Source organism: Arvicanthis niloticus, chromosome 12 (assembly GCF_011762505.2).
Source record: "Arvicanthis niloticus isolate mArvNil1 chromosome 12, mArvNil1.pat.X, whole genome shotgun sequence".
NCBI lineage: Eukaryota > Metazoa > Chordata > Mammalia > Rodentia > Muridae > Arvicanthis > Arvicanthis niloticus.
In genome coordinates this window covers 33990215-34017323 of record NC_047669.1, presented here as the reverse complement: position 1 = coordinate 34017323, position 27109 = coordinate 33990215, and the positions used below count along the sequence as shown (strand labels likewise).

Genomic DNA, 27109 nt, shown 5'->3' with positions numbered 1-27109 from the left:
ATGAACCAAATTTAAAAACACACAGGCAACAGAGACAAAACCAGATATCATTACCCAGATGTATAATCACCCCAATCCCAAATGACTATATGTCAGCATAAAAATGCAATCTATAACATCCAGGAATATATGTCTCCACTGGAACCCAGCTACCCTGCCACAGTGAGCACTGATTATTCCAAAATAGATGAAGCCCAATAAAAAAGATCTATAAACAGCCTGTGTGAAGATGATAGAGGTCCTTAAAGAGAAAATTAATAAAGCCCTAAAGAAACCCAGGAGAACACAGACAGAGCAAAGAAGTGAATAAAACTGTTCAAGATCTTAAGATGGAAGTAGAATCAAGAAGAAAACACAAACTGGGGAAATTTTGAAAATGAAAATTTGGGGAATTTAAATAGAAACTACAGAGGCAAGTATCATCAACATATTACAGAAGATGAGAGAAAGAATCTCAGGAATTAAAAGATGTGAGAGAAAAAATACATTAGTCAAAGAAAATGTGAAGTCTAAAAACACACCCCCAAAAAATCCAATCTGTGACACTATGAAAAGATCAAATCCAAAAATAATAGGAATAGAGGACAAAGAAAATTTTCTGAAGTTAAAGAAAAAGAGGCCTATCAAAGTACAAGAAGCATACAGAACAACAAGTAGATTGAACCAGAAAAGAAAATTTGCTTGGCATATAATAATCAAAATGTTGAGTATACAGAGCAAAGAAAGAATATGAAAAGCTACAAAGAAAAAAGACCAAGTCACATATAAAGGCAGACCTATCAGAATTACACCCAGCTTCTCAATGGAGAGTTTAAAAGCCAGAAAGTTCTGAATATATGTGCTGCAGACTCTAAAAGAGACCACAGATTTCAGCCTAGACTATTATACCCAGCAAAACTCTCATACACTATAAATGAAAAAAAATACTTCATTATAAATCAAAATATAAGCAATATTTATCTATAAACCGAGCCCTACAAAAGGTGCTAGGAGAAAAACTCCAACCAAAGAAAGTTAACTACAACCATGAAAACCCAGGGATTCGTGGGACATATCTCAACACAATAAAGGCAGTTTACAGCAAGCCCATAACCAATATAAACTTAAGTGAAGAGAAACTCAATGCAATTCTACTAAAATCAGAAACAAGACAAGGTTGTCCACTGTTCTCCATACCTATTCAATATAGCACTTTAAGTCTTAACTAGAGCAATAAGAAAATTGAGGGAGTTCAAGGAGATACTAGTTAGAAACGAAGAAGTTATGACAATATAGAATATTAATGATATATTACTAAGGAGCTCCTACAGCAGATAAACACCTTCAGCAAAGTGGCTGGATACAAGATTAACCATCAAAAATCAGTAGTTCTACTAAATACAAATGACAGATTGAGAAAGAAATTGTGGAAACAACGCTTTTCATAATAGCCTTAAACAATATAAAATATCTTGGGGTAATTCTATCCAAGCATGTTAAAGACATGTGTGATAAAAGCTTCAAGTATTTAAAGAGAGAAAATGAGAAAGATATCAGATGATGGAAAGAGTTTCCATGTAATTAATTGGTAGGATTAATATAGTAAAAATGGTCAAATGTGATCTACAAATTCAATGCAGTCCCTATCAAAATTCCAACACAATTCTTCACAAATCTTCAAAAGACAATTCTAAGCTTCGTAAGAAAAAATTAAAACCAAGGATAACTAAAATCCAGGTAGCTAAAATAATCCTGAACAATAAAGAAACCATGAAAAGTCTTACCATTCCTGGTCTCCAGTTATACTACAAAGTCACGGTAATAAAAACAGTATGGTATTGTTAGAAAAACAGAGATGTTAATCAAAGGAATCAAACTGAAGACCCAGAATAAATCCACACACCTACAGATGCCTAGTTTTTGAAGTTTTTGACCAAAAAAAAAAAAAATCAAGAAATACACTCTAGAAAAATGACAACATCTTCCACAAATGCTGCTGGTCAAACTGGATGTAGAAGAATGCCAATACATCCATATTTATCATGCTACACAAAACTCTCCTACAAATGGGTCAAAAAACTGAACATATAACCAGGTACACTAAACCTTATAGAAAAGAAAGTGAGAAACAGCCTGGAGCTCACTGATACAGGAGACAACATCCTGAACAGAACACTGCTAACACAGGCACTAAGATCAACAATTAATCAATGGGACCTCATGTAACTGAAAAGCTTCTACATGATAAACGATACCAGCATTTGAACAAAGCAACAACTTAAAGAGTAGAGAAAGGTTTTTACCAATTCCATATCTACTAGAGGGCTAAATAATATGAAGAACTCAAAAAACTTGTTATCAAGAAACCAAATAACTCAATTTAAAAATGGGGTACATATCTAAACAGAGAATTCTCAAAAGAGAAAACTCAAATAGCTGAGAAACATTCTAAGAACTGTACTTAGAGTACTTAGCTTAACCATCAGGGAAATGCAAATCAAAACTACTTTGAGATATCATCTTACAGTTGCCAGAAAGGCTAAGATCAATAATACAAGAGAGAGCTCATGCTGGTGATGATGTGAAGCACACAGAACACTCTTCTATTGTTGGTAGGAGTTAAACTTTGTACAGACACTACAAATTCAATGCAGTCCCCATCAAAATTGGTATTGGAAATTGGTATGGTGGTTCCTCAGAAAGATGAGAATCCATCTACCTCAAAAGCCAGCTACATCACTCTTGGTCATATGTCCAAAGGACACCTCATCCTACCATAAGGACCCTTGCTCAACCATGTTCGCTCTTGTTCTTTTCATAATAGCCAGAAATCAGAAAAAAAAAAAAAAAAAAAAAAACCTTAGATATCCTCCAACAGAAGAATGCATAAAGAAAATGTGGTACATTTACAAAATGTATATAACTCATCTCTTTTTTAAAACTGACATCATGAAATTTGCAGGCAAATGGATGGAAGTGAAAATAAATAATTCTAAGTGAGGTAACCCAGACTCAGAAACATAAATATGGTATATGTATTCACTTATATCTGGATATTAGCCATTAAATAAATGAAAACCATGCTACAATCCATATACCCAGAGATATTAGGCATAGAGGAAGGGACTAAGGGTGACACATGGATCTCCCTGGAAGGGGAAAATAAAATAGACTTTGTATGTGGATTAGAAACAGGAGGACAAGAACAGGTGGGAATGGGGAGAGGACATGGGATTGAGGGAGGGAATAAGAGCAGAGACAGCTAGAGCTGAAGAGCATCTGAGGAGCATTTGAGGGACAGAGTGGAAACAGTGCACTGGAAACTTCCTATAATATACCAGGTGATCCTAATGAAGTCTCCAAATAATGAAGGAGACAGAATCCCTACTGGAAATCTCTTGTCACCAAATAAAGCTTCCAGAAGTGGGACTGGGTTTTATTCAGTGGTGTTGGTGGACAAAGTGATCCCACAGAAATCCCCATACAACCCAGACTGTTGCCAAGACAGTAAGTTGTTTTCTATAATCTGACTGCAAGGCCCCATTGCTGAAGACAACACCCACACAACGCATTGAACATGAAGAGGTCAAGTTGCTGCCTACATAGAACCTTCATTCCAATGTTCTGGTGTCTATGACACAGGAAGGTATTCTGCAGACTACTAAAACAGAAAAGTAAAAATAACACCAGCCCAACCATAAAACTTATGATCTATACTCTGTCTTTCCCGCAAGATAGGCTAGAGCAATGGCAACACAAACCTTATGGGAGTCTAGCCGATCGATATCTGATTTGACGTAAGGTCCACTCCATGACATTGAATTCATACCTGACACTGCTTTGGTAACCAAGAAGCAAAGACTAGATAGCCCAGAGTCCTAGGATAAAACCCAATAGCACTGGTCTGTAGGAGGAACTAAGGTGGGAGGAGAAAGGAAAGGAAGAGGAGAAGAAGTTGGGAATACAGAGAGATAGAGGACACCAGGAGAACAAAGCCCTTTAAAACAACTGAGCAAAGCCAATGTGAACTCACAGAGACTGAAGTAGCATGCACAGGGCCTATACAAGTCTGCAACAGGTCCTCCACGTCATATATACTATGACTTTCAGTTTAGTATTTTTATGGGACTTCTGAATGTGTAAATGAGTGGGTTTTATGATGCTTGTACCTTTTCTTGGGTCTCTTTTATTTTTTGATTGCTTGTCTTGTTTAACTTCAATACAATGGTTTTTCATTTTATATTATTATATTTTATTTTTTAAAATAAAGAATATATATAAAAAAAAAATACAAGGTGCCAAACTTGGCCTATGGCTATGACTTGTTGGCTCCTGCTCCAAGGCATTATTAACCGAAAATGTCCAAACTATTCACAACACTGTTTACAATATGGAGGCTAATGTGAGTTTCACAGAAATTAAAAAAAAATTCATTACACTTCTTTTAGTAGGGAGAACAGCATAGGGGCTATGAAAGAGAAGTTTGCAGGCAAAATGCCTGTTTTTAAATCCTAGATCAACCACTGAAGTAGAGTGACCTTTAGGGCTCCACTCACAAGCAAAGATATAAAAGTAGGCAGGACTAGTTGAGAAGAAGGAAACTCACAGCAGTAAGAGAAAGACAAGATATGGTAATGGGGAATGGAAAATGACCATAAAACCAGATATACATGTATAAAACTAACAAAACCCTCATTTTCCTAATCTATCCAATGGAACTCATAAGCATAATAAAATAAGGAAAAATAAAAACCACTTTACTAATATTTATGAGTTTTATAATTAGAAGTCATCTAAGGGACTAAATGATCATTAAGATGTAAAGTCTTTCTTGATTTCCTTCATCTGAAGGTCCCATACTTAGCACTATATATTTGTGTGGATATACAAGTATTTATGTATGTGAAGTGGTAACATGAAAATAAAATTCTGATGGGAGGAAGAGATATTAAGGGAGCAGAGAAGGCAGAGATTATAATAGAAGCAGGCATGGAAATAACTCAGGGATTGAAAGAGACCAGCTGCTACACAGTGAAGGCCACGCAAAGGGGGAAAGGATGAGAAGGAAAAGTAAGGACACATCTGAAGATACCTGAAAACTGTTACTTCACAGTCTAACCGAAAACAGTAAGGTTATGATATTTATGCTAATATGTACATGCCAATTTAATCACCACCATTTTTTTCACAGTGACAGAAGGAAAGAAGTAAAAATATTTTTAAAATATTATGATGCCATGGGTTATAGAAGGTATCTCAGAAATAAAGCACACCAAGTTGGAAATAAGATTATCAAAAGCTTTCTATGAATATTAGCCAAAACACTGCTAAGAACAGGCAAAGCTCATGTGGCTTCCTCTAACGCAAACTTCTTGTTTATGTTCCTAGAAATGTAAATAGGGAATGTCTAGAGAAAGACCGACACAAGGAAATTTCCAGTAACTAGTGCAGTCTAGACATCAAGAGAAGAAATGAAGAAAATGAAGGAAACAAAGGCACCAGAAGGAAACAAAAGAAAGATTTGTCATCCTGGAAGAAGAGTGCAGACAAAGGTTTGCTTACTCCACACTCCCCAGACGGGAGTGCACTATCGCATCCTCTCATCACTGCTAACTCTCTCAGCAACACAGCATCACATGAACTCGGAAGATGCGACGAACCTGAACCTTTCTCTTTGTGTCAAGAATTTACAATAAATCATATCTAGATTCTTTCAAGATAACACTCCTATGGATAAAACAAATGGCTGCCCTCATGTGATACTACACCTGAAATCATTGATGCTTAAAAGTATAAAAAGAAATGCCTCAATCAAACGTTTTTCTTCTGGTAGCCTTACCACATCTCCCGTGGATCATATCAAACTGCTGCATCAATTCAGCCTCAGTCTTAAATGGAGAGTATTTGTAAATGATGGACAATTCTGTAAAGAACTTCTGCGGGTCATCTGTGATACTCTCTCTTGTTCTTGTTAGCCATGAAGGTATTGGAACTACAACCTAGTTTTTAAAAACACAACAACATATTATGAAATATACACACAGGTGTGTGTGTGTGTGTGTGTGTGTGTTTACTCAGAATTGTTTTTTTTTTTTTAATTTCCATTGTCAGAGCTGCTGAAATGGCTCAGTGGGGAACTTGTCAACAAGCCTTGAGCTCAACCCCTGAGATGACGCACAAGGTGGAATGAAAGAAACAATACACATGCCATGGTTGCACAACAGGCACACACACACACATGAACACACATGTACACAAATAAAAATAAATGAAAATAAGTAGAGTTCCCCCAATAAAACAGCTGGTTAGATTAAAGTACTCCAGCTGCCGATCCCTGCCCACAATCTCAGTACTTTCAGTAGGTTCGAAGTATTTGGGATTTAGGCATAAAACCCCTCTGATATGATAGATAACATGAAGGTGGGGGGGGCAGGGAGTCAGGGGAGAATCTCAGAGGAGTTTAAGGTGAGGCAAATGAATAGGATCAAAATATATTGTGGAAAATTCTTGAAGAATAAACTAAAAGGTCTTTTTAAAAGCTTCTGCTATGATACATAGAAAAAAGTTTTTTAAAAATCCGTGGAAACAGAAGCCATCAAATTTCAAGAAGACAAAAATCTCAAGAGAAAATTGTTAAAACCTTCAGCGTAAATTGGCCTTGATGATACATGCCTATAAACCCTCTACTCAGAAGGTAGAGGTGTCACAAATTCAAGGCCAACCTTGGCAACTTAATGAGTTCCTGTGTCGGAGTAATTATTTTAAATAAGCTGAGGTAAAGGTAGGTTGAGAAGATGTTTGGGCATAGAGAATCTCACTTGCTTTCTGGCTCAGGAGTCAAGTATACAGTATATTATATCAAAAGGGAGCAACACACACACACACACACACACACACACTCCCACACACGAGATTTAGAACCTGAAAGCTGACATCAGAGAGGTTGGGGGAGGTTGACACACAGGATGAAGGGAAATGAATGCCAACCCCCTTGGGAGGCAGAGGCATGAGCCACAGGAAGGGGAGGGCTCAACAGCCGAGTGGAAAAGATGGACCTGACTGTAGTGTGAGACTGCGGTGAACCAAATGATAACAAACGTGGAAAACTGAGCACATTACCAGTGACCGCAGTAAGCACAGTAAGTAATTGTTCATTCTGGATAAGACAAAAGGAAAATGAAAGAAAAACAAGCATGGAATAATTGGTGATGTACTCTAAGGTAACGTGGTATCACGTGACTCTGCGTGTGTGTGTGTGTGTGTGTGTGTGTGTGTGTGTGTGTGTATGTGTGTCTGTGTGTGTATAAGGTCCTTTGTGATAAAAGGTTGTTGCTGTGGTCCAAACACAACCTCTGCAACAGGATTCCACTGCCACACTGTTCAAACCCAAACCCATCTTCACAGACCAGCCTGCTCAGATACACGTCATACTGACTGCAGAAAACTCACTGGCCACTCAAGGCTCTCTAATCTCTCCTTCCACACTGCTGCTATTTGACATTTTGGCAATAACAACCACACATGCTCACCGAGCAGCATTTTTTCCTGCAACGCTCCAGTTTTGTTATTTAACCAATTGCTGAGTGTCTGACTTACCTTGTGATGAGGCTGAAAACATTTTATTGGTGACAGTCTTTAGCTGTGTTTTTTTTTTCCATCCACAGAATCTAACCATTACTAAGCAGATAGTATTTGTAATGGGCATATAGTGTGTTAGATTACAATTGACATTCATAACAGAACTCAAACACTGTAAATTAACACACTGTCTGAAGTTCGGCTAAGAGATGACAATGTGGTCACTAGAATTAGCGATTTAAGTCTCTTTTGCATTTAGTTTTTTTACAGAATGTGTTCTAAGTCTTTGGACCCAACAGTTTATTTATTTAAAAACTGATAAACTGTGTGTGTCACAAAACAGCAGAAAGGTCTCTGAAGGCTTCTCCAAGAAATATTGCTGTGGCAGAGACAGCTTCTTATTCTGGGAAATTCAGACACAAGAAGAACAAAATTAAGTTCTCCAAAAAGGCCTCTGGTGACCCCAGTATACACAGACACCTTCTGTCCATTCCTCAAACATATGCCCAAATTTCTAAGTCATAATCTGCAAGGAGTTACAGCCTCCTTCACCTCCCAAGAGGGTAAATGAAAATTGCACCGTTGCCATGGAAATGGAAAGAAAGCCCCATCTCTTACCTCAGTGAGACCTTCTTTTTCACAGAAAGTCTGAGAGAAGAACAGACAGGTCATGGTCTCTTCCTTCTTTGTGAAAAGAATACAGTCTTTGCCAATTCTCATGGAGCCGCTATATTAGAAATGGGGAACACAGTGGTTTACAGACAGACACCAATAGAGAAGAAGCAAGGGGCATGATTTTGTTTACTGTAACAGGCTGTTCTTTTCCATAACCCATCTGCTTGACTCATCCCCAGGAGTGCACAAATATTCTTTTACTTCTCAGAGTAGAACAGATGAATTTTAGCATATCCAGCCTGACACTTTTGCTTGAGACACAGCTGCCTGAGAGAAGTTCCAGCCAAGGCACAAAAGAACAATTACCAGGCCATGGATGGAACCACACATGTGCCACATACATTGAAGCAAACTAATGAAAGATGCAGATACCACACCGATGCTTAAATATGCTTTGAGAAACAAGAGAATGTAAAGACCCAGCGAAACTGGATTGCTTTTGGATGCCTGTGAAAGAAAGACTCAACTTGTTCTACAGGAAAAGCTTCTTAATGTTGCAAAGAGCTGAGTCAATTATGGGTATAAATATTCCAAAATGAGTTTAGGTGGACCCTGAAACTCAGCCACTAGTGCCAGGTTGTTAAAAAAAATTGCTTGCGTATTGTTTTCAGTATCAGCAAATAATATATAACTTAAGGGGAAACAATTCTCACCTCTTAAGCCCATTGCCATACTGCCCGATGAACTTCAAGGTTGACAACCGTTTCTTGGATGTTCCAAAGTAAATGATGTCTGAAGCTTCATCTGTAATCAACAAAAAATTCTTAAGGTAGTTAGGGAGAGTCTGATGTCAGCACTGAGTACAGCTGTCAGACTTCTGTCCATGCTTCAAAAGACTAAGACAAGTCCATAGCTTTTGAGACAGTTCACAGACAGGGACTGGTGTCATGACACAGGCTCACAAAGATCCTCATGGTGATGTACTGAAGGTCAGACAGACACAACCATGTAACTTTGAGTATAGTTTAAAATTGTGAGCCCAAGTTTCCTTGTTTCTAAAGGAAAAGGGCTAACACCACCATAGCAACAAAGATGGAAAACAAATTAAATAAGCTGATATATGTATGAACTGCTTCACACTCCACCTTGAGCATAATAAGTGTTAATGTAAATGTTGCTGTTGTCTGCTAGCTAGTAACTCTCTCACGGTGTTGGTCCTGGTTCTGGTCCATGTGACACTAAGGACAGAGAGATTTCTATGCTGCTGCCTATGTAGGAAGATTGTCTCCAGACTTGCAGACTGGTTGTTCTCATCTCTCTAACGCATGTGGAATACTGGGAACTCAGACTATGTGATCTTCCAACAGTGAGTGTTCTTCCTGTTGGCCTGCTAAGTGCATGCTGAGTCCTGTGTCAATCTGGGTACAGTCATGTTATAGTTCAGCATCACATGGTACAAGATATTTAAAGGCCACTAACACCCTGTTAATCTGAAGCTAAAGACATTTGGTCACATGTTTTCATATGGGAGTAAATCCATGACAATATTAGCCAGCACTTATTGACAGTTTCATATGTGTTAGGAAGGTTATATGCCTCACATGCATTTTCTACTTCACATTTACAACACACTTACAGGAAGATATTAAAATCAGTATTAGTGCAGTAGATGGAAAAAGAGAAAAAAAATACAAGATCATGTCCTAGAGGATTAAGTGAGGGAAGGGGGGATGTGACAGAGAAGCAAAGAGGTGTGTCCTTAGGATGGAATGACTAGGTAGTATCACTGAAGGAGGTCAGCCCTGGAGTGGAATGAGGAGGGTACCACCAGGTATGGCTGGAGTTCTATAAGCAGGAAAGCGAGTACTCCAAGAGAAGTTCCAAGCAGTGGATGGTGCTGGGTGCAAGACTAAGAGACGCTGACCTTGGAGGGAAGGGCTCTGACCCCTAAACCCTAATCTGAAGCACTCACTGAGGGTTTTCACCAGAAAAGTGGTAATATCATTGACATCAAAACTCTGACCACAGGAAACAACATTTTCACTGTGTAGTATTTGAACTGAGCATCTATTCTGGGTTGGTTCATGCTAACTTTAAAGGTACAGAGCCTGGTCTCAATAGTGAATTCCAGCCCAGTAAGGACTACACAATGAAACAGTCTCAAAAGAATAAACAATAACAACAAAAAACCAAAGATAAAGTCAAGCAAGATAGTGAAGATGCCTTTGATGTGGAAGACTGTAGAATAATGAAGGACAAAACCATCCTGGAAACTGCTATAGCCATCATCTATGGGTCAAGATGCTCAATTTAAACCATGGACAAATGTCATCAAAGATAAATTCTTTCTAATGCATGACTTGATTTCCAACTGTCTTAGCTAGGGTTGCTATTGCTGTGATAAAGCACCATCACACAAAGCAACTTGGTGGGTATGGTGAGGGTGGGGTTTTATGTCACTCACACTTCCACACCAGTCCATCATCAAAGACAACGAGGACAGGAACTAAGGCAGGAATCTGGAGACAGGAGCTGGAGTAGAGGCCTTGGGGAAGAGCTTTTTACTGGCTTGCTCATCTTACATTCTCAGACCATCCAGGCCCACAAGCCTAAGGGAGGCATGACTCCCAATGGTCTGGGCAGGAGCACATCAATCATTAATCATGAAAGCCTGTCTCAAAACAAACAAACAACCCAGGAAAATGAACCTGTAACTCAGGCTAGATGCAAATAGAGACATTTTTCACTGTGGCTTCCTACAGCCTCGTTACCACCTCATACTGAAACACTCAAAAAAATCACCACTTTAATTAAAAGAGACCAGGAAAAACTATCCAAACAAAATATGAACAAGCAGCTGAGTGGGACAGTAGGACATTTTCTAAACTTGCCCAGTGGCTATTGGGAGCAAGAGGTGACATCAAAGCTAAGGGAAGTTAACTGCTTTCCTTGTTCTCAGTCTCTCTCCATAAGACGGTCACCCTTTTCTCGTGTGTATGCCTAACCAGTCTGCTTCAACTCCATTGCCATTTGTTTTTAAGCAGAGTGGTCAGAACCTTAGCTTAAGATACATAAAGCATCCTAAGAAGTCCAGATTAGATCCAAAAGAAAACACAGCCAGGATCAGAGGAAACACCATTTCAGTTGCCTGGAGTCTGCACTGTGCGCCCGTGATATGCTTGCTGACTGGGGGTTACCCTTAAATAGACAAAGATAAATCCTAAAATACATTGTGGATGTATTTGCTATGATGGGAACATTCAGTAAAAGAAACTAAGCCTTTGAAGAAGACGAGGAAAAAGACCCACAAAGGGCTAAAAACAAGGAAAAACAACCTCTCTCTCAAGGTTATGCAAAAAATTAATAATAGCCTAAAGGCACTGGAAATTGCCTCAGGGCTCCTGCAACTGAGGTAAAAGATGAGCAAGAAAAAGAACTCTGAGTCTGTTAAGTTACTATTTGTAGCCTATTCCTGCCTAGATTCGTTTGTCTTACAATTTGTATGATTTGTCATTCACATGCCCTGATTATAGAAGGTATAGTAGGTATAGTCATTTTGTGTCTTGGTTTAGGTGGTTACAATGAATTTAGTTTGTCAGTTAGAATATTTAAACCTAAAAAAAAAAAAATCTTTTTCAAAACAAGTTTGTCTGCAATCTATCTGCCCTAATTGCTCCATATCTCTGTTTGGAATAGATAGTTCAATTTATTTTTATTTTCTGGGTTTGCAGACTACATCCTTCCATAGCCAGTTAGGTATCTTAGATAATTAACTTACCAGGGCTCATGCCACATCCATCATCCAGGAAACACAACATGAATCCTCCCTGTAGTGTTTCATTATCCACTGTAAGAGAAAGCAGTTATTCCTAACAAATATTGGGCTTAATTTGTTCATCAGAAAATCACGCTGCTCCCGTAATGATTTGTCCTCCTCCATGGCAGGCATGGAGCCCCAGGTACACAATAGAGATGGGCTCCAAATGGAATCTTGGCTATAAGTTCCTAAGAAACCATGGGAGGGAAACAATCACACAGCAAAACAGATTTAAATTAACATGCAACATCTGAAGGTGAACAACCTATGCAGACAGTAGGACAGGCCCTGCTCAGGACCTGGATTGGTCCTTTAAACTCCAGGTAACTGTCCCCTGGGAGAGGGGAAAAAGATAACTGACCCCCAGGATCTCTCTATCAACCTGATCATCCCTTACGCCCTTCCAACAACACCGTAATTCTATAATAGATCAGGGCTGGTCTTATTAAGTTCATCAGGCTCCCTTCTAAGTAGTTAACTCCTCTGGGAGCCTTCGGTGAGTGTTTCTTTGTAGCAGCAAATATTTGCTTCTTGATGATGCTTTTGGTTTCTGAAAAGGGGTAAAAGTCATTTGAAGTCAATTCTGATGATGAAGAGACGCCATTAAATTACATAACCTAATTCCCCATTTACAGTGTTAGAGGTGTAACTAAAACTAATGAAACTGATTTCGGTGCCAAGTCTGTAAACCGGCTCTGAAAATAATTTCAACAGCTAGATATGAAAAAGGACACATTTCCGTTTTTAGTAATAGTGCAACTGATGAATAACATATATGCACAACAAATAACATATGCTTAGAGCATATGATTTGGTTAATTTTAATATATGTGTGAAAATATCACAATCCAAGCAGAGAACACATCCAGCACCCAAATATTTCCTCCTTCCATACCTGGTCACCATTATCATCACTAGTCCTCCAACTACCATACACATCTTTTCTTTTGCTTTTTAGCATATTTAAATCAACCTATGAACTCAAAATTCAAATAGAATTCACATCTAAAGTTGAGGCAATGTCAAGACTGCAAAGAATAAATATCTAAAAGATGCACCTGGTTGTATCTACCCACTTTTGTTATTATACTAAAATACTTGAGGCTGGATAATTTGTAAGGAGGAAAATATTTATTTATCTCACAATGCTGCAGGTCTAAGATTATGGTGCCATTTTCTGCTCGGCTCTGTAAGGGCTTCATGGTATACCAAAGGCCAGTGGGAAGGCTGCACGCAAGAGCATGTGATACAATGAGACCTGGCAGGTCAAAAAGCCAGAAGCTGAGAGTCAAATTTCATCACACTCTACTTATTACAACAACATTAATCTCTTTCGAGGACAAGATCTCCAGTGCTCTGATCATCTCCCATTTGGCTTGACCGTCAAAGTCCCATCATCCAGAAAGGTCAAAGTGTCTAAGACAGGAACTTTCAGAAGACAAACCACATTCAAACCATAAAACTAATTGGGGGAGGGGGGTAGATTCATAGTAATTTGATTTTGTTCTCATGCTAAGAGCCATTCCTCATTATTCTTCGTCACCCAGAACTAAGATACACCTGGCTCAGGATGTTGCTTAGCCTTGGCTGCAATATACAGTAGCCACGGCTAAATTTGAAGATTTTAAAATATAATAACTTATAGAAGCCAGCAGACCCAAAACTACACTTCTTTCAAAACAGCTTAAAAAGACCAAGATTCCCAAGTTAAATACACTAAAGACATATATTCATATGCACATTTGGGTCTTAGGGTTAAATAGATAATGACCTCAAAAATCTAGGCATCCTTATTATCCCCATGGAGACAGCCTTATGACAGTTCTGTAAAGCAATCATCAGACTGTAAATCAGTCTGGGGCTAGAGAGATGCCTCAGTGGTTTAGACCACGGGCTGTTCTTGCTGTTGCTGCATCTGGGTCCCAGCACCCACAGCAGGCAACTCATGATTGCCTGTAACTCCAGCTCTAGAGGAATCCAACATTCATTTCTGGATGCTTCAGGCACCTTTGCTCACATGCACAAAGCCACACACACAGAGGAATACATACACACATAATTGAAAAACAATAAAATAAAATTTTCTTTAGAAGGTAGGGGGCTCAGATTTCTATCTCCTGTTAATTATCAGCACTTACACAAGACTACTTTCTATAGTGTTTCCTGTTTGCACTAGGTTATGGCCAAGTCAAAACGTCATGGCTATTGAGCCCTCTGTCCCTTCCTCTACCAGGACAAAAAAAAAAAAAAAAAAAAAAAAAAAAAAAAAAAATCCAAGCCACATAACAAACTGTCTTAGTCAGGGTTTCTATTCCTGCACAAAACATCATAACCAAGAAGCAAGTTGGGGAGGAAAGAGTTTATTCAGCTTACATATCCACATTACTGTTCATCACCCAAAGAAGTCAGGACTGGAACTCAAGCAGGTCAGAAAGCAGGAGCTGATGCAGAAGCCATAGAGGGGTGCTGCTTACTGGCTTGCTTCCCTTGGCTTGTTAAGCTTGCTTTCTTATAGAACCCAGGACTACCAGCCCAGGGATGACACCACAATGGGCCCTCCACCCTTGACAACTAATTGAGAAAATGCCTTACAGCTGGATCTTATGGAGGCATTTCCTCAAGGGAGGCTCCTTTCTCTGTGATAACTCCAGCTTGTGTCAAGTGAAGCACAAAACCAGCCCGTTCAACACCCCAACTTAATCTTATGTCTCAGTGACACATATTCATTTGTCGATTTATTTCTCAAACTTTTCATAACATGAACAGTACAAATAAAAGAGAGTATCACTTATTGTGTTCCATGTGTTGGGATTTCAACATCTACATATCTCACAAACACAAAGCACTTGGATTTCAACATCTACATATCTCACAAACACAAAGCACTCGTTTTAACATGTTCAGACATGAGAAGTGATAGGAGACGCATTTTTCTCAGAGACAGAATCACATCATAGGCAGTATCCCCTCTCATGTGAGCAAAACAAACAGAAGGATGGCTGTGTTGGTACAGGAAGGCAGCATTAACTGCATCTCAGAAACTAATGTCATTAGCATCGTAATCCACCAAGACTAACTAATAAGCACACAAGACACTGAAGGATCACAAATGAAGTCAATAAAGAAAACACACTTGGTTTGTGTTTTGTAGCAGTTAGACAATTATCTGCACCACATAGTCACTTACGCATTTTTAAGACTTCAAGACACCAGAAATGATATATGCTTAATTATGAGTAACTATTACATTAATGTGATTGTAAAAATAAAACTGCATCTCATGGCGAACAAATTCATGGGCTGAAATCACTCAGAGGTTTTCATGAGACTCCAGAAGACATCATTTTGTACACAGGCCCTCCAGCGAGTGAGCAATTTGACCCTCAGAGTATACATTTCTCAATCTGGCTCCCCACAGGGTCACAGTGTTCACAGAGCACTTAGATTACATTAAAAAGCTACAGAATGTGGTGTGATTTGATGAAATAAAATAAAACCAAAGTAGCTACAGGCTTTTTCTTAGAAGGAAAAAACAAGAAATGAAAACGTATGCTCACCTGAAAACACATCAAGTCTTACAGCGCCAGCATCTCTGGAAACAATACAAACATAACATTGATTCACAGGAAAAAAAAATGTGTCTTAAAAATAACATTAATCTCCATAGCTTATGTGAGGTGTAACCTATTGTCAGATATCAATATGGAAATCATAAAGCACTTAAGGTAAATTTCTAAGATGCTTCATTGTACATTTATATACAAAGAACTGTCATCACCTATAATTTACGAATATTTCAAAAGCTAAAACTTAGTACCTTAAAAGACTGGATAGGAAATTTAGTGGTAGTTATAAAAAAAAGGTTCAAATGAACATAAATATAGTATTTATATTTTAAAACTTCCTAGAGAATAATAAAAAGCCATAGGATGATTTTTCATGACATATTCCGGTTCAAAAACTGAAAAGGGAACTTACTATGCCATTTGTACTATATGACCATATTTTTAAAGGCATATTTTATATACATGTTCAAATGAAATGTGTTTCTTTGAAACGGTGGTGATAAGGGCCCAGGCTTCATTCATGCTAGAAAAAATGCTTTGCCCAGCCCTCAAAAAATCAATAAAAGTGGTTCCTATAAAGGTGAACTATGGCCTGTGAACCCAGTCTGGTTCACCAACTGTTCTTATAAACTGCTTTATTAGAACCCAATCACACTTGTTCACTCAAGTACTGAGTATGGTCTTCTTAGCTCTTCACCAGCAGAACTGAGTCATTTTAGCAGATGCTGGATAGCCTTCAGAGACAAATTCATTTATTGTCTGGCCTTCCACAGAAATTTATTCTGACTGCTGCTCTATGAGAAGAGATTAACAGTGAATTGTTGTTGTTCTTTTTTTTTTTTTCCTCCTTATTTCCTCAGCTTTGTAAATTCATAGCTATTTCTTGTCTTTCAAGATTTGTGAAAGTAAAAAAACTCTAAAGCAAAAGAAGGGCCCCAAATCCTGGCTTCCATATCAGCTGTGAGAGAAGACATGCTGACAATAGGGGACACGTTCTCAGCTGTTGGAGAAGGCTGTGTGCTAAAGGAAGAGAGAGTCTGAGGGAAGGATTGGGCTGCATCAGCTCAGTACAGATGCAAGAGTCAGAGTGGGAGAGTGAGTACGATAGCCAGGAGAACTAGTGACAGGAGAACTAGTGACTCCAGAACTATCCAACAGTCTCAAACCATAAACCACACCAAATATACTGAGAAGAGGCACACAGCAATCAGTCAACCAGCCTAGCAAGGAGCCCCGCTTTTGCTTTTTCCTGTTGCTAAAAATACCATAAAGCACTCATTACATACAAATTCTGCAAGAATCCCAGCTATTTCTTAAGCATTCCCTCTATATAAAGCAAGGACTGAGTAGGATACAGACGGTTACAGACTTTATTCTCCTCTAGTCCTCACTACAATCCAGTATGTAGTTATCAATACTTTCACTACACACTTGCACTTTTTGCTAAGAACCAGGGACACATCAGATGCTCAGTAAATACCACTGGACTGAAGTTAAATGTTTGCTGGGTCTCTTTCTTTCTTTCTTTCTTTCTTTCTTTCTTTCTTTCTTTCTTTCTTTCTTTCTTCTTCTCTTCTTGTGTGTTAGGCATCTAATAAAAGGCCAGACACATGAGAACAAATATTCTATCACTGAGCCATACTCCCAGCAGAGACTAAAGGTTTTAAAGAAACAGTTTATTTATATAGACTGTTCACTTGATGTTTTATGTAACGTTTCTGCCTCAGCCTAGGAAATGTTCTCTTTGGATCATTACTGTACTAGTGACACCTCCAGCACCCCTTTCTATGTTACCACTCTTCCTTCTTCTTCTCTATATGACATTCTTTTAAGATAGATGAGTTCTAATCTTTACATCCACAGGAAATCACTAAAGTCTTGAATATAATGCAAAATTATTTATTAGAGTAACTGGGAGGTTTAGAAAATCCTTCAGAAGATCAACTGAGCATCTTAAATAAAATATTAAATGTACATTCTCTTTTGATGTTCAATATCAGCATCTAAACAAGGATGAAAAACATCAGTGTCTGCCAGAAAAAAAAAAAAAAAAAAGACCGATGTGGGCTGTCCCCAGAGCATAGGCTGAAGGAACAGCCCACCCGATGAAGTCAACCCGCCACGTGCCACTTCTCCCATCACTTCAAGGAAAGAAGGAGACAAGAGAGAGATGGGGAGGGGCAGACAGGTAGAGGAAGAGAAGACAGACGGGTAGAGAGAAAGAGGGAAGAGGAGGGACAGAGGAAAAGAGGTGGTGCATGTTCATTTGTTTATTCATCAGGTCTAAGTGCATGTTTACATGGCTGACAGCACGAGGAGTTTGGAGGAAACCTCACATGTCATCTTCAACAACACTTTTTATCCCTTTCCAAAAAAAAAAAAAAAAAAAAAAAAAAAAAATCTCATCACCAATTAGAATAGACCGTGCAGCTTGTGAGCATGGGGACCCTGCTGTCTCTACTTCCCAGCACTGGAGTGACAACTACACCAGGCAGCCCGGGGAAGGGAGGTGGGTTATGTGACCTCTGGGATCCTTGTGCTCACAAGGCAAGTCCTTTATTGAACAAGCCTCCCATCACTCCCCCACCCCCAGCCTGCCTCTTGCTGTTTGGACCTTCTTATCTTCCTTTTCTCTCCAGGCTTGGTGCAAACAAGAGATGGGCTGGAATTGGGGGTTCACAAATGCAACCTGGAGAGCTGTTCTCTCCATCTTCTCCCTCATCCTGCCTGCTACCTTCTGCTTTTAACTAGCCTTCTCTCTCAGATGAATATGTGACACAGAGGAGAAAGAGAAAGCTGGCAACTTGGACACATGTGTTCTTCCAGAGTCCGAGATAATGAAGCTCTGGAAAACAGAGTTCAGACTAAGTCAGAATCTAGGGGTGTACAGGGAATCCTTGCAGGAGCATGAGTCACTCCAAACTACACAGAAACCAACCATGGTGATCCTTGTTCCTGGCCCCACCTCTCATAGCTCCAGACCTGAATTCAGTGCCCCTAGACTGAACAATTTATTATTTTCTAATTTACAAAAAGAGAATTAAAAAAAAAAAATTAAAGCACTAGCGTCTTATTTCCCTCATGGTGTTTGGAGGAATTCCTAGGTAGTTAGCTAATTACTACACTCAATGTGTGCTCTCACAAGGCCTTCTTATTTCTAAGGGTTGAACAGAGAGGCAAGCTCAAGAATCTGATATGTTATCAACTAGTAATGGGGAATTTAGCTCTCCCATTAAGAGCCTTCATTTGAAAACTACAGGATGTTTCTTGGCTGAACTCCTCTTGCTGCAAAGGAAGTAAAAGTGTTTGTTTTTTTTTTTATTATTAACCATAGAAATAGAAATGAGTCAGTATTCAACTGAGCTGAGACATGGAGGTCTGAGCTACATGTGGTGTTATGTTCCTATAATCCCAATACTTGGGAGGCCAAGGCAGCAAGAAATCATGAATTTGAAGCCAATCTGGACTACAGAGGAAGCCGGAGGCAGACTGTGCTGTGTAATGAGAACGTGTCTCAAGGGAAACAACCAACACAAACCAAAGCTGAGTCTTTCCCAAGTCTTCCAAAATATACTACTAGATGGATCTTAAACTCAGAAAGAGGATACTTAAGCCTCATTACCTTTGTCAGACTTAGTAAAATATGGTACTAGATTCTATAGCCACATGGATATTGAACAACTTTTAGCACAGGGCAACTGCATAACTTTTACCAGTTGTGCCAAATAACCACAGCATAACTTTTAATAAACCATCTAGTCTGTCTGTACACCATGCCAATATGTATAGAGATGGCATAATGATCCCCATGTCAGAGTGACACTGAAGAGACGCATGAGTTATGTGATGTCAAGTCTCAGTTGTCATCTTGACACCCCTGGGAAGAGGAAGCCTCAATTGATTAACTTCTATCAAAGGGGTCCATGGACCTGGCTTTTGGGGGATATTTCTTAATGAGTAGTTAATGTAGAATGGCCCAGTCCACTGTGGGTAGAACATCCCTAGGCAGGTGAGGCTCAGACATATAAAAACAACCAGTGGAGCAAGGCAATAGGCAGCATCACTCCGTGGTCTCTGCTTTACTTCCTACCTCCAGATTCCTGCCTATGCTGCCTGCCAAGATGGACTGTGACTTGGAAGCGGGAGACGAATAAACCCTGTTTCCCCCCAAGTTGCTTTTGATCAGTGCTTTGTCACAGAAACAGAAAGCCAACTACAACGGGCTGCGATACATATATAAACACATGGCATACAGGAAGCAATAAGCAACGGCTACTGTTAAGTACAACTGGCTTCAAAGTCAACTTCAGACATAGCGTGCACTGATATATAATTCAGGAAACAGCTGAATGAGTATCTGCTTTTATACAACTGCTAACAGAAAAGCAGACATCCAGGTTCCTAGAGCTTCAGATATGACACCACAAATTAAGGTATGGAACACTCTCATTTGGTCTTTTCGTATAGTAGGTGGAATGTAGAGGAAAGCAAATTACAGTACATTCCAGATGGGAGCTAATAGTTCTAGGTCTCAAACCTGGGACAAATGCCTAATCGAGGTACCTATTAACTTATCTATGTGTCCTCCCTCCCTGTTACAAGGTCCTCCTGCCTAGGATGGCCTGGCCCTTACCCTCAACTCCCCAGCTCAGGGGCTGCGCTGCCCCACCAACCCCCAGCTTCTTTTTCCTATGTAACCCAGTCATTTGGGACTATGCCAAATGACTCTCTTGCTCTCCTCGTCTCTGAGTTGCTCCTTGCCTCTTTTGGCTCCTGGTCCCTCTCTCCCCTCTCCTCACATGGCCCCTTTCAATCTGTCAGTCATGTTCATTCTGAACTCTCTCAGATGTCTCTGCCTCTGTCTATGTTCTATCTTGTATCTACAGTTAAAACAACAACAAAAACCTTTCAACTCCTTAGGGAATAGTCATGTCCACCATTTTATTTCTTTTCTCATATCTAATAGCGTTATAGTTTTCTTTCAAATATAAATAGACTATATTTGTGTCTTGACATTTCCCCAGTGATCTTTGTTCACAGATACATCTTACCTTGCGTTGTCCAGCAACTCAGCTAGTGCTCCGAAGAGGAAACTGTGTGTTGTGCTAATGAGAAAATAAAGGGAGAAGGAAAAGGTGAGGCTGGTGTGTAATCGGAGTAAGGTTTCAGATACAGTCAAATGTTCTGCAGCTCTGAGCAGCTCACCAATCAAGAAGGGATGAGGGATTGGATTATGAGCAGGAGAGGGAGAACAATCCAGAAATAGAGGGAGGATGGAGAGTAACCAACACTAAGGATGCTTGACAAACACAGGCGATAATGATTTTTACCTAAAATATATATAGTATGTGTAAGTGTGTAACACATATATGATGAGTTATATTTTAATCAAATTTAGCTTTAAAATATCTTTAAAAACTACTTGCTAAGACTCTGAAATAGATCCTATATATTGTAAAACTAAAGGAAAAACACATTTTTTCAGTTAATTTTATTTAAATTTTTTGTTGGTTTTATTTAGGGGTTTTGTTTGTGGCTTTTTTGGGTTTTGTTGTTGTTTTGTTTTTGATTGGTTGGTTGGAGTTTGTTTGGTTTTGGTTTTAATTTTGGTTTTGTTTTGTTTTGTTTTTTCTAAGATAGGGTTTCTCTAAATAGCCTTGACTGTCTTGGAACTCACTCACTCTGTAAAAAAGGCTGGCCTCAAACACAGAGATCTACCTGCCTCTGTCTTCTGAGTGCTGGGATTAAAAGCATGTGCTAGCACTGCCTGGCTTAGCATTTAAAGATATACTTGCTTATATTTTTTATGTGTATGGGCCTTTTGTTTGTGCCTAAGTGTGTGCCCCCTGTGAATTCCTAGTTCCTGCAGAGACCAGAAGAAAATATGTGATTCCCTGGAACTGGAGTTACAGAGGGCTGTGAACTACCATGCACGTGCGAGGAATTGAACTGGGGCCTTCTGGAAGAACAGTCAGTGCTCCTAACTGCTGAACCATCTCTCCAGCCCCTTAGTTTGTTTCACTGCTAACATTTTGTTAGCATATAAAGAAATAGACTTCATTACACAATTTTCATACATCATATGGTTATATTTTGTTCTATAAACATGCTTTATCAAAATATCCTAGTAAAAGGGAGACTCCAGTGAATGTATTATTGTTACAATCACTTTGATCTTTTAAATTTACCTCATACATATGTATTCCAGTGGGTTTTTTTTTTTCTTAAAAAATAGTATTTAGGAACAAATCATTTTTGGAGAATATTAAAAACCTGTGGATACAGAAGTTAGTAGGTACCCTGTTTATTCGTACTGTCTATAATTTTGTGTGGAGCCTTTCCAAAGTTGGGAATGTACATGAGAGTGAGCTTTCCAGATGCCTATAGACTCTCTCCTGAGCCCTGATGCCATATTCTCTCCAGAACAAGGTGGCTGGCCTTTCTCCACTTCCCCACTTCCAATACTTGCAAAGGAGAGTGATCTGTGGTGCAATTAGGCTCCTGTCAGGGTCAGATGTTTGCTTTGCATTTCCTGATATGGACACATAGCCACCAACCTTAGCACACTGTTAGGGAAAATCCGGCTTGCAGTTTTCTCTTTATGTGTAGTAAACATGTAGCAGAAGCAAAAGAGAGCAGAAGCAACGATACATTTACATAACTACAGAGGGGGCACCACAGTGCATGAATACAAGGTGGGGAATTACCACTGAAATGCTGAAAAACTTCAGGCTTGGGGAGAGAGGATAAAAATGGGAGGAGCATTTCTAAAAAGTGCCAGAGACCTGGAAAGAGGGAGTAGGTCTCAGGGACTCTATAGAGGTGACTCCAGCTGAGACTTCTAACAGTGGGGGATATGGATCCTGAAGTGGCCACCTCCTGTAGCCAAGCAAGACTCCCAGTGGAGGGATAAGGACACGAACTCACTCACAAAATCTTCAACCCAAAATGTGTCCTGCCTACAAGATGTAACGGAACAAAGATGGAGTAGAGACTGAGGAATGGCCAACCGCCCGACTTGAAACCCATCCCATGGGCAAGCATGAATCCCTTACACTAGTAATGATCATCTGTTACGGTTTCAGACAGGAGCCTAGCACAACCATCCTCTGAGAGAGTCACCCAACAGATAATGAAAACAGATGCAGAAACCCACAGCCAAACATTAGTTGGAGCTCGGGCAATCTTGTGGAAGAGTTGGGGGAAGGATTGAGGGATTCAAAGCGGACAAGGACTCTACAGGAAAACCAATAAAGTCAACTAACCTGGACCCTTGGGGGCTACCACAGACTGAACCACCTACCAAAGAGCAAACATGGACTAGACCCGTTCTCCCTCCATTAGCATATGGAGCAGATGTGTAGCTGGGTCTTCATGCAAGTCCCTCAATGACTGGAGTGGGGGGGGGGTTGTCCCTGAATCTGTTGCCTGCCTGTGGTTCCTGTTCTCCTAACTGAGCTGCCTTGACTGGCCTCAGTGAGAGAGGATGTGCCTAGTCCCATGGTGACTTGATAGGATGGAATGATTCCCAGGGGAGCCTCCCCTTTCTCAGAAGAAAAGGGAAGGGAGAAGGGGGTCTGTGTGAAAGAGGGACAAAGGGGGAGGGGGAGGGGGAGGGGGAGGGGGAGGGGGAGGGAGAGGGAGAGGGAGAGGGAGAGGGAGAGGGAGAGGGAGAGGGAGAGGGAGAGGGAGAGGGAGAGGGAGAGGGAGAGGGAGAGGGAGAGGGAGAGGGAGAGGGAGAGGGAGAGGGAGAGGGAGAGGGAGAGGGAGAGGGAGAGAAGCTGGCAACGTTTTGTAACTAGGGGACACAGTTCTAGGGGATCAAATGGCGCCCTCTTCTGACGTCTATGGATACTGCCTGGGGTGATGCTGGGATGTAAAGTGAATAAATAAATTGATGGGAACTTCAAGCCTTGGGCAGCACCTTAGTTTAAGTGTATATAATAAAATAAATATGCCAGGCAATAGTGGTACATGCCTTTGATCCCAGCACTCAGAAGGCAGAAGCAGGCAGATCTCTGAGCTTGAGGGCAATCTGGTCTACAGCATGAGTTCTAGGGCAGCCAGGGCTACATAGAGAAAACTTATCTCAAAGAAAACAAAATACACATACATAAGCTAAATTTAACTTCAAATTCAGAAGCTAAGAAAAGGACTTTTGAATCAGTTCTTCTTTAAATTTTCTAATTTATTTAAAACTAAGTATTAGCAAAGGAAAAATGAGAGAGTGATGGGGGAGGCTAAAGACAAGAGAGATTTCATGTGTTTTCTCTCATGTGGATAGTCTGGAAGGTAGAGGAGGAAGACCAGCAGGAAGGAGGCGGGAAGACTCAAGAGTATAATGAGGGGGGACATATAAACAAAGTACAATGTGTATAAAATACCTTATTAAACTCGGTATTCTGTAGGTATTTTTAAATTAACTTTTTAAACCATCAAAATTCTCCTGTTAACAGACAGCTGTGCTTCACTGAAGGAAACTAGTATAAAAATATAAAACACTGTTTTAAATAAAAGACATGCTCTACAAAACCATTACTTCAAAGCACAAGCCCTCCCAGTGAATATAAAATTTAAAAATGTAGGAGCTGGAGATACAGCCCTGTGGGTTCAAGGCACTTATCATTCTTCTAGACTAAAGAATGTGAGTTTGAATTCTGTTCCCGGAATCCAAAACTGGGTGCTATCATTGCCAGTAATTCTAGTTCCAAGGGGTCTGACACCTTCTTCTGACCTCCATGGTACACACATGGAAGGCACACACACACAAATTATAAATATTCATTTTGTCTATTTTTTATTTATTTTTTATTTATATTTAATTAAATTGTAATACATAACCAACCCACCAGGGGAATTCACAGTAATTCTAGGCAAGTGTTCTGACACTGAGCTATGTCCCTGACTCTTCAAACTCTAAAACTTCTGACCTGAACTGCCATGTGATTTTCTGTGCTAGCTCATCGAAGAGATTTTTTTATAAGCATTTGCCACGTCCCCCTGTGTACAGACAAGGTCTTTCCTTCTTGGAATTCAAGTCATAATCTAGAAGGAAATCATAGGTACATAGAAATTACACAAACACATGAAGAAAAGTTTCTGGAGCTTAGGCAGGGCTATCTTCATAGGATGAATGGGAAGTCACAGAAGACTCTGACACTGATACCTCATCTGACCCCTGTAGATGAGAACTCTGTCCTTTGAAGAGCCAGGATGGAAACTCTCCAATCGGGTAAAGATCCCAAAGCAGAAAAGAGTGATTGAGACCACACTAAACCTTTGATGCATACAGAGAACAGGCTAAAGTAAAGGCATGTCTGAGTCATATAGGAATTCCTGCCCCAGTGGAGAAGGGTTTGTACAGGTCCAAGAACAAGTAGACATACTGTAATACTTTTTGATAAATGGCCTTTCTATCTGTTTCACTTTTCAAAAGTTCTGCCTGGAAGCTTCAGAAAACACAGGCCTGGGAGGGGCCTGGTGGGACGTGTAGCACCGGTTAAGGGGCCGTATAGAGGGCTGTTCATAGAGAGAGATAGTGTGGCTCGGGATAAAGTCAAGGATGGAAAGAATTGTTGAGTGCCTTACAGAAAGCATGAGCTTGGTTATAGGGTATGATTCTAGGGTGTGGAGACAGAATACTGAACATAGCAATCCCAGAACTTGAGAAGCTAAATCAGAAGAATTTCAAGTTTGAGACCACTCTGGGTTACACAACAAAACCATATTTCAAATATCAAATAAAAAGTTTTACTCTTGTTTCTGTGGATGACGTTCTACCAAGGATGTCTCATCCTTCCAGGTTAAAACCACTCTCCACAGCATGCATGTATCTGCTTGGCACAGCCTATTCTCCTCTGTTACCTCAGAATCTCAGAATGTCCTACACAGTATGACAACCCATCCCTGGATTTCTATACACTTCCATTCCTGTGGCTAAAACTTGCTCCATCCATCATATCAGTTGGTACTTTCAGTAAACACAAATTACTAGGTAATTCCTAAACACCAACACACCACATGAAAGACACACCATCCACTGCTCTACTGTACCAAACTCTTGAAGTGACAGATGATGCAAAAAGAATTCAGTCACTTGCCTCTGCAATCTGACTGCAGTAGCCTTTTCTTACCCATTGTTTTACTTTCTGTGGATTTTCATTACCATTTGTATCACTCCAAAAATATTAACTGGAAAGTCCCAGAAATAAGCTGTCCATAATTTAAGTGGTGTGCCCACCTAAGCAGGATGATAACCTTTCTTTGCTCCACTTGTCAAGATGTATGGTTGTAAGTGGTCTTGTATTATTATCCTAGTTCATCTCTTACTGTGTCTCCTTCATCAACTTTACAACATGCATATATGCATAGGGAGAGCTGAAGATATATCAACACAAACAGGCTATTATCTTCATTTGTATTAACCCAAATTTTAAAGATGCACTTGGGGAATCATTGTGAATTGTCATAGTTAAGAACAGACTGTACTATTTCTTTTCTATTTTCAATTTTGTGTGCAAAGGTGTATTGGTATATGTACATCTGAGGACCACAATGCATGCCTGGTATTCAGGAAGGCCAGAAGATAGTGTTAGGAGTTACAGAGGGTTTGAGTCACCCTGTGGGTGCTTCAAACTGAACCCCAGTCCTCTGGAAGAGCTGTCAGTGCTCCCCACTGCCGAGTCTTCTCTCTAGGCTGACACCATTAACAGGTAGTAAGAAGACACCAAACGCATCTGACTCAGCACAGAAGGAATTACTGCCCTCATCTCTTGAAATTTACACAAGCAAATTACTCTGTAAAGCAACAAAGAGGGTTTTTGTTTTGTTTTGTTTTGTTTTGTTTTTACAGTATTTCCCATAGTGTCGGAGTAAGGATAGAAAGGATGGGGACTAAGTGTTCTAATCTGCTGGCCAATATTTAAATTTGTTAAATCATAAACATGGAACGATCCTTCCACTTGACTTTAACTGAAGAGCATCAAAATTATTCAATGTGTCCCCAAGTGTAGTTATTGCTTCCCTACTAAGTACTCACGCACAGCATAAATACATTCTTAAAGCAATCCTACCAGGTTCATTAAGCTTTTGTTTTCCGATCGAATATGGCAGTGGCACGTGGGCAAAAGCTACCCCATTCCAACCCCTCTGGAAACTCACGAGTTGGCATGGATGAAATTCAGATGCAGTTTAGCCCTCTGCAGCAAGGCATATTTGTCCATGTCTTCAGACACGGCGGGTGGACACCAGAAGACACTGATGCCTGACCGGAAACCGTTGGCCTACACCCACGCCTATGTCCACGCCCACACCCAAATCCACGCCTACGCCCTGGTTCACTTGCAGAGCAGGAGCTCAACAGACGCATTCGCCCCCTGGTGTCCTCAGTGTGGAAGCTCACCCTGCAGTGTGGCTCTTCTCTGGGAGATTCTTGTTTTGGTTTTGTTGTTGTTGTTGTTGTTGTTGTTGTTGTTGTTGTTGTTGTTGTTGTTTTGTTTCTTCTGTTGTGGTTTTTTGAGACAGGGTCTCTCTTAATTGTCCTGAGTACCCTGGC

General features: G+C 40.0%; 1 protein-coding gene across 1 annotated transcript in view; it reads right to left on the bottom strand.

Moving 5' to 3' along the window:
* The window catches only part of Morc1 (MORC family CW-type zinc finger 1), a 172805-nt gene extending 146028 nt beyond the window's left edge, over positions 1-26777 (bottom strand). The window contains exons 1-7 of the mRNA XM_034515577.2: positions 26716-26777; positions 20607-20660; positions 15547-15581; positions 11951-12019; positions 8886-8976; positions 8176-8284; positions 5819-5978 (exon numbers count right to left, since the gene is read on the bottom strand). Coding sequence (XP_034371468.1) covers positions 5819-5978; positions 8176-8284; positions 8886-8976; positions 11951-12019; positions 15547-15581; positions 20607-20660; positions 26716-26777 — 580 coding nt within the window. The remainder of the gene's footprint in view (positions 1-5818; positions 5979-8175; positions 8285-8885; positions 8977-11950; positions 12020-15546; positions 15582-20606; positions 20661-26715) is intronic.
* Between the last annotated feature and the right edge of the window lie 332 nt (positions 26778-27109).